General features: G+C 39.8%; 1 protein-coding gene across 1 annotated transcript; it reads left to right on the top strand.

The window, feature by feature from the left end:
- Positions 1-3,481: 3,481 nt before the first annotated feature.
- myclb (MYCL proto-oncogene, bHLH transcription factor b) lies at positions 3,482-6,534 on the top strand. Its single transcript, XM_030789299.1, has 2 exons — positions 3,482-4,091; positions 5,886-6,534. The coding sequence occupies exons 1-2, from the start codon at positions 3,482-3,484 to the stop codon at positions 6,521-6,523; spliced, it is 1,248 nt and encodes a 415-aa protein (XP_030645159.1). The 3' UTR covers positions 6,524-6,534.
- The last annotated feature ends 2,324 nt before the right edge of the window (positions 6,535-8,858 follow it).

Raw genomic sequence — 8,858 nt, 5'->3', positions numbered from 1 at the left:
CATGACATTAAAAAATACACCAAGGCTGCATTAAACATCATAGACGCATGAAAACGCACATCACAATGAATTTCGCTTAGTCGTCTGCTTTCAGAAACATGCCTTCTGACGCAGCACAAACTGCAAGATCCCAACAACTAGAGGCTGATAAGAAATTACTCTAGGATGGTGAATTTGAATCTGTAAATTTTATCAGAGGCAACAGGCAAGAATGGCAGCGTTCACTTACACGAGGGAAAACCGTTCGGGTGCAACCTTTCCTCTAATGTACCATAAGCGACAAAAACCCACAGCCTGTTTCCTGGTTAACGTTCAAATCTTAAGTCATTCTTATTTTTCAATTCTCTATTCCTTTTCCTTTTTTTTTTTTTGTCTCCGGGACACAGATTTGAGGGCGAGGCGGACTTCTTAATTAGCACTTACAGTGTGATAACAGTGCTCTGATGTGGCAGGATCTGCTCCACAGTGCACATACCTCTTCTCATTGTCCCTCAAATCACACAGGCAACCATTACCATCTCCTCCAATCCCTCCTTTTTTCTCATGCAAAAGGGAATTAGAGCTCAAATTAGCAGTTTGCAAAGCGCTCGTTCGTGTACCCGTGTGGCACCTACATTTGCATCTAGCCAACGTACAGAACCACATTCCCTTGAATGGGGATACTCAGACAATTGTAGTGTTCTTGGCATGCCTTTGAGACAAAAGGTTTGAAATCACAAAGATACCGAAATTAATATTTGAAATAAAAATATTTTGTGAAACACATGACTTTCAAAAAGTTTGAAATACTCTCAAACCACTCCGGGGTTTTCTGTTGTTGTTGTTGTTGTTGTTGTTGTTTTCTTCTAATCATGGAGAATCTAGGCCAGCTGAAACACTGCAGAATGCATTAAGCATTGTTCGCTTCAGGTCACAGATGTTCTGTGGTCATTGGTAATTTTTGACCCCCTCGGTGTGAGAAATGAGTGGATATCTAACAAATGTTCTGCTCGTTCTGAAACACTGGTTTGCCAACCTGGTGTACAGGAGTGCCACTGAAATGCTTGTAAATGTTGTTGAGGAAGATGTGGAATAATCAGTGCAAGGGAAATTACTTTTTTTTTTTTAGCACTCAGACATTGTTCACAGAATGTCAGAGTGTATTCATACTGGCCTTGATTCAGTCCCAGCTCCCACACAGATTCAAACACACATGCATACAAAAAGCCTGAAACTTTCTCACTGAGAGAGAAGCAGAGAGAGAGAGAGAGAGAGAGAGATGGACAGACAGACAGACAGGGTGCATTTGCCTTCAGATTTTTCTCTAGGGAATGATTGATAACCTTTAAGTTTTGTTGGAGGAGGTGTTAGACTGTTCTCAGTCTTCCCCCCACACCGAGCCTTGAATGTGAATGTGTCACTAAGCTATATGTTTTATTTACCGGTTTGTTCCCCCCTCATGAATATTCTAAAAAACATTATTATCCATAATCACTATCATCAGCAAATATCATGTTTCTAAAAATACTGATAATATTTCAGTCAATGATGAAACACTACCTGCAAATGAAACCTTAATACCTGTTTATTCTATTTCAATATGATTCAGTATTTACTCTGACTGCTTGTTATGGTTTGGGGGTCAGTCACACCTTACTGTCAGTCTTTTTCATGGTGCTTTGGGTTTACCAACAGTTCAGGAAAATCACATGTAAGTGTTCATAATATTATGAAGATTTTGTTTAATTATACAGCATAATAGAAATGTTAACAATGTAGACATAGATTTTTAACTCTATGCTTTTACAGCATTTGTAACTTATTCTTTTAAACAGAATTTGCTGCTTAATAGCGAACTTAGAGACTGCGACTTTGGTAATGTAACCCATAATTACACAGAAACATTTTATGCTCAGACTGGAAAAAAGGGAAAAAAAGAATAATGATTATACAAAGTAGAATAATGATATACATATGTAATGTGTGGATATGTGTTCACGTCATTGTGTGTGTGTGTGTGTGTGTGTGTGTGTGTGTGTGTGTGTGTGAGTGTGTGCAGACGCGCGCCTCTGTGCTCTAAAGGCAAATTCTTTTAAGACATATATGACACATTTTATTTCTATAGGATAATTTGAGAGTTCCTAAATTTTGAGTACTTTCAGTAGTTTCACGATACACGATACACAGAAAATATTAAACCTGATATCAATTGCCCTGTTACACGGCTGAGGCATGCTCTCTTAATAACACTGGTACGTCAAAAGATTTTTTTTTTATTTTACGAGGAAATTTGGATGTCAACCAATATCAACATAAAACGGTGTGGTTGTTCCTGTTGCTTTAAATAACGGGCGTGGTTTACTGAGTATTACCCGCCTTTTATGCAAATGACAAACACTCTTTCCCGGACAATATTGTGCAGTAGTCGGTTAAGTGTTCATAACGAGGCTGAGCCACGACGTGGGTTGGGAAGACTTAACGCTCTTTTCCTACATAACAGTGCAGTCTTATTCTCAAAATTCCAGACTGAGATTTAGCTCCCGTCTGAATACATGTCAGTGAATAGTTGTGTGAATTTTAGTTCGAAACGACTTAATGACGAATGATATCGCACATATTTGAGTGCAAAAAGGATATTTGCTGAAGGAAAAATATCTTTGCTGAAGGAGAACTTCTCTGATTTTGGGGGGCGTGAGTTCATTCATGGATAAACGGACACTGGAGGAGTCTAATTCAACTGAATTTAACAAACAGAGCTCAACACTTAACTGAACACACCATTGAATAATAGTGTTGAATATCGACATACATCCATGCTGTGTAAGATCGTGACCGTTTGCAGCATATTACGGTAAGTGAAAAGCGTACGAACTTCACTTCAAGAAAAGATTTTTATTTTTAGTTGTCCGTCTTTCATTTTGCTCTTAATTTCACCTCTTGTGAGGAAGGAACTAACCCTCAAGTACTACACCGGTGCAGAGTAGGCTGTCACGGTGCGTTACAACGTAGTGTTATGTAATGCAACTATATTGCGAAACTTCAAGTTTCCTATTCTCGCATTGTAGAAGTTAGTTGATATGTTAATTGAGTGTGTTTGCTTCAGTACCAGTCTACTCATTATGCTGGTTGCAATTAACTGTATACATGGCCAAATTATTAGTATTCTGAAACGGGATTAAGCGATTTCAAAATGACCACTCAGAGTATTATTAAACATGTTGTGTACAACATGGCTTTATCTGGTCTAACCTGTTTAATATTTGAAAATTTGCTCATGCATATATGGTTTGTAGTCTGCGATATCGCTATAGCTTGGTCAGCGGTCTATCATGCATTAGGTTTAAAAATAGATTCGCTGATTGCTATTGTAGTACTTTGATATTGTGAAGCAGTTGATCGGCTGATCTTGGATGTAATTAGATGCTTTCTTTACATCCCTCTTTAGATCGTGTTATCTGTAACCAGTTTGCACACCTAAGTTACGCTTTAAGAACACAGACAAATGCCGGGCATCAATTCAAACGCGTCGCGATGCGAGAGCTGGGAGATGGAGGAATATGACCACTATCAGCATTATTTCTACGACGACCATAACCCGGACGAGGATTTCTTTAAGTCTACGGCACCGAGCGAGGACATTTGGAAGAAATTCGAGCTGGTGCCAACCCCGCCCATGTCGCCTATCAGGACACTAGAAAGTACCGGTGGAGTAAAGTATCCATCGCTAGGGGACAAACTAGAGTGGGTGTCCCAGTTTTTGGGCCAGGACGAGGAGCAGGAGGGACACTGTAAACTCAACGCGGATGAGAATTTTGGAAACCTAAGCTCCATTATCATCCAGGACTGCATGTGGAGCAGTTTCTCGGCCAGTCAGCAGCTGGAGAAAGTTGTCAGTGAGCGGCTATCTTACACGGGCCAGTCGAAACTTCCCCTCGCACTACAAAGTGGCTCTACCCACTCCAGCAAAGCGCAGTGCGTCCCCGTGGACGCGCCTGTTCTCAACAGCTTGGCGACAGATTGTGTGGACCCGGCGGCTGTCCTTACCTTCCCCCTCAGTAGCAGCTGCAAGAAGCAGGTGTCTTCGGGGTCAGAGTCTCGCACCGACTCATCTGGTAAGTATTCGGTGGTCAGTCAAAATTTAACTCGTGTGAGAGACACTGTAAAGCGAGCAGTGTTCGTCAGTAAAACTGCCGAAAGCGTAACGTAACAGCGAAAAGTGTAAAAGATTACTTCCCATTTGTCACTCTTAACTGGCCGTGGTCCAGGTCCAGTAAACACTGTTTCCAGTTCGCCTGCAGAAGGCAAGGTGAGGTTTTCTCAAGCAGATGTTTAATTTAGATAAAAATGTATTCCAGTACGAATTTCACATCAGTAACCCTCTCGATGCTTGCAGTAGCATCAAGTCTTTTTGTGATTATTTGTGATCATTAACCCTTTTCAACACATATTGTATTCGACATAGCTCGATGTTTTTGTTGCTTTTAAACTGTGCCTTCGTCAATACCAGACATGCCAAAAGTTAATGTTCCGCTGACGCTAAGTTGACCTGTCACAGTGGTCTGTAGTGTGTTAGGATTGTTACAATGCGGACTTGTTGCAGTGCCGCGGTTCCACATTCCTCAACTGATTCAGCACAAATTGTCTCAGTTATGGGCGGGTCTAAAGATGATTAGCTGCATTAGACACCAATAAGTACAGGGACTGGGTTCGTCGAGTGTCTGGGTTGGCTAGAAATGCCACAGATGCGGTACATTTCAATCAGACAATAAAGAGCCTGGGAACGCAGCTTGGTACAGATTTGTTTATTAAAAAGTATATGTAGGGAAAGTGTATCTCGTATTGATTCAGAAATCTAGTTGTTTTAAGTTGGTTGGAAGAACAAGGACGTCGTAACATTAGTGCGAATTGTTTGATAAACGGATAAAACGTTCTGTATTGTATTAATTATTCAGAATATTAAAAGATGTTCTTTATTGTCCACCTTTGAATCATTCACCCATGCTAAATTCAAAGCCACGTTCTGTCTATTTGCACTTCTAAGGGGGAACCAGATTAAAAGGGAAATAATTACTTTCCACTTTCTTTCATCGTAGTACAGAAAGACAAAGAAGCTCAACTTTTAAAGAAACTCTAGAAAACTGCCATTTTATTGCTCTCTGTATACTAGAATGCAGACCAGTTAATTGGGATGAAACACTTGAGCTAAGTGCATTACACTGTTCTATATGTGAATATGCTTTGAACACACTTAAGGTATTCAAAGTGCTTTCAGATTTTCAGGCAGTTAACTGATCAAGAACAAAGTCTTTAAAAAAAACTTGGCTGAAGGATGGTGACTTAAAGTAAAACATTAAAAGGTTATTGTATGCCCCTCCCTATTCACTTGATGTAAGCTGTTATGTGCACCTCTCAGGAATCTGAAGAGAGGGAATTTCCACGTGGAGAGCAGAACAGATTCTGCTTTTTTTCTTTTCTTTTTTTTTTTTTCTCAGAGGCTTCTCAGAGGTCATTGTTACAGAACAAATTCTCCAAGCATCTCGTGGAAGATCCTTGCATAACTGGCTACTACTGCATTAAGTGCTTGAAATGGAATCTTTGACATGCATTTGCTCTCTGCATTGACCTTCTAATCAAATTGTTGGCTCTGAATCCAGAACAAATGTGGGATTTTATCCTTGCAGAATCAATGATGCAGACTGTGTTCAATGTCAAATGAGAAAGCTAGTCATTATCAATCTTTTTTTTTTGTTTTTGTTTTTGAATTGTTCATGCATTAAGACGTAACGTGTTTTAAGTGATGACCAGAAGTGATGCAGGACTTCATTCTTGGCCATTTTTGTAGATAATTCATGTGTTAAATGTGTGGTTGATGTCAGTCATTGATGTGCTGCCTTGCTTTTTTGCAGATGATGAGGAGATTGACGTGGTGACGGTGGAACACAAGCAGAACAAGCCGAGACTGGTGAGCGCCCGCAAGCCTGTCACCATCACGGTCCGCGCTGATCCGTATGATCCCTGCATGAAGCGTTTTCACATCTCAATCCACCAGCAACAGCATAACTATGCGGCCCCCTCCCCAGACAGCTACCTCGAGCCGGAGCCCCCACGCAAGAAGGTACGACAGGAGCCGCTGCAGCCACGACCTGGATCCACTCCCCAGACCCCCGAGAGTAAACCCAACGTGGCTACCCCCATGGCCCCCGCCGTTTCTCCAACCATGGCCGCCCCCTCTCACCACTGTCCCAAATCCCAGCCCGCCAGTCCGCAGAGCTCAGACTGTGAGGACACGGACAAACGCAAGACCCACAACTTCTTGGAGCGGAAGAGACGCAACGACCTACGCTCTCGCTTCTTGGCGTTGCGTGACGAAATCCCGGGCCTCGTTGACTGTCCAAAGACACCCAAAGTTGTGATTCTTACCAAGGCGACAGAGTATCTGCGCCTGTTGCACGCCAGCGACAAGCAAAAGGCACAAGAGAAGAAGCAACTCAAGAGCCGACAGCAGCAGCTGCTGCGGAGATTAGCGGACCTAAAGCGCACCTAAAGACAGGCAAAGCTCCGTATTGGCAGCCAAGTCAAAAACCTTAAAAAGAACTGTTTTAAAAAGAGCCAAATGTTTTGCTTAAACATGGACATTAAGGGCCTAGGCTCTTTTTGATTTATCATAGAGCTAATTGTTCTTTCATTATTTGCACAGTCCTCTCTGCAATGATGCAGAGGCAAAAAATTCAGACAGAGACCCTATTTACATTTTCATGACAAGACCATCCCCTTGGGACATTACTGGCATTGAAAAATAGCATCATGAAGATCTAGTACCCACCTTTTCATTCACCTGTATAAAAACTATTCTAAACATTCGTGTGTATTTAGGTGGGTAGTGGGTACTTATTATGATATTACATTAGCATGCCAGCTAGGCATTGTTTGGAATGTAGTGATGACATGCACGTATAATTGACCTAACTAATTAGCATTTAGGTTTTGTGTGAAAAAATGATCTGAATTAATACATTTGACAAAACCTGATTAAATCTTTCATTAAATAGAGCCGCTGTGCTGTTGAAAGTATTCAAAGTTACTTAACAATATCTTCAATTCAAGGTTGTTTTCCTGCATCACATTTGCCAGCTTTGGAGTTTAACAGATTGGGATTTAGATTGCTGTTGTTTTGTTACTTTTCTAAACATTTCATATTTGTTGGTGAACAAATATGTTACCCTTTCAGCAAATATTTGAAACAGTGTCTAATGCAGCCTTTTGTTGTATATAAAGTGTCATGTATTCATGGATGTTTGTATATAATAGCCCTGCTGTATAGAACCTAATGTAAAAAGATATCTATATATATATATATATATCTATATATATACTTTCTGTTAAATCAGCATTGTTGATGGACTTTTTCTATTTTTCCCTTATGTCTGAAACTTGGCAAATAAACTCTCAAGGGGATCTAAAAACTTATATTTTTGTTAAAAAAAAGTTCAAAAAAATTCAAATAAAATAACACTCTTAAAGGTAACTTTCAATCACTAGCCACTTTGTGATGCTGTTTTCACTGCCTGCACGCTTGCGTTATCGTGGGCTTTTTTTGTTTGTTTGTTTGATTGTTTGTTTGGGTTTTTTGTGTTCCTTGTAATATGAATAATGTCTTTTTTATAACCTATATTTTCGATGTGATTTCATACTTCATTTGTAAGAGAATGGTTTCTCTAAGGCCATTGAAAGTAGTCCTTCTGGTGGCATTTTCTTTATAACTCAGACCATTTTTATCTCCCACTTCTGTATTCCTTAGTTTCATGTAGGCAAATGTTTGTGTCATCTGCATTCCAGTCCAGTGGCTCCAGCATTTATTTCCATGTCTTGTTCCAAAAGAATTCTTCTCTCACCAATGTTAAAATAATAGTGATTCCCATAGTCACCAATAGTGACTCCTCGAATTCTGCTCTTCCCACCCCATCCCCACTCCACGGTCCTAATATATAATTAGTTATCTGTAGCTTAACCTCATCATACATCGATAAGGGCATCTTTTATGTGTCTTAAAAAGTTAGGACTTAGTCTGAAAAGTTGGGATTATATCACCGGCCCCACGTAGTCCTTCCTAATTACTGCAATCACTTCTTGCTCATGGGGTGATACCTTATTGTATCGCCAATATTGGGTTATAGAAGTATATTAACAAAACCAGATTTAGTTAACATGTTAGAGGGCTATCAGTCTCTTGACTATTTACTCTATTACTAAAAGCTTTAAACATTTGCCACATATTTTCTCTACTTTTCTTCATTCTGCAGTCAGTGCATGCCACCAGTAAGACGCATCACTAATGCTTCAGGAATGAAAAGTCCCCTTTGTTTTGGTTTCGTTTTTTTTTTTTTTTTAAATCCGTTTTTTAGCATTTTGTTCTGTTTTTGGCTTTGTCATAGCCACTGTGGTCTGACGTTGAAGATAGTGTCAGCATTAATTAAGCACTTTGTTTTCCAGTACCTCATAAGCCTATATATTGAAAAATCAGGCTAACAACAAATAAATTCAGTTGAAATATCACAGTTTGTCTTCTTCGTTGCTCTTGTAGTTTGTAACCCCCCCCAAACCAGAAAAAACTTCACAGGAGCAGATATTGGATGCCTCAGTGTGCATAGTAAATAATGCTCAAAATAATTCACTCTAAAGCACATAGACATTTGTCATGTCTACTGTTGTAAAGACACGATTAATGTGTAAAATGTGTAGTTGTCACAACACATAACAATCATAACAATACTGATAATAGAACAGAACTTTCATTAAGGCTGTTTTTTAATGCTGACAACAACAATTCTTGTAACTGACTTGCAGAGACCTCATCATACAGATTTGCTTACTCAATAGAT

The sequence above is a fragment of the Chanos chanos genome, chromosome 12, assembly GCF_902362185.1.
Source record: "Chanos chanos chromosome 12, fChaCha1.1, whole genome shotgun sequence".
NCBI lineage: Eukaryota > Metazoa > Chordata > Actinopteri > Gonorynchiformes > Chanidae > Chanos > Chanos chanos.
The sequence above is the reverse complement of the archived record's forward strand: the minus strand, read 5'-3'. Positions and strand labels throughout refer to the sequence as shown.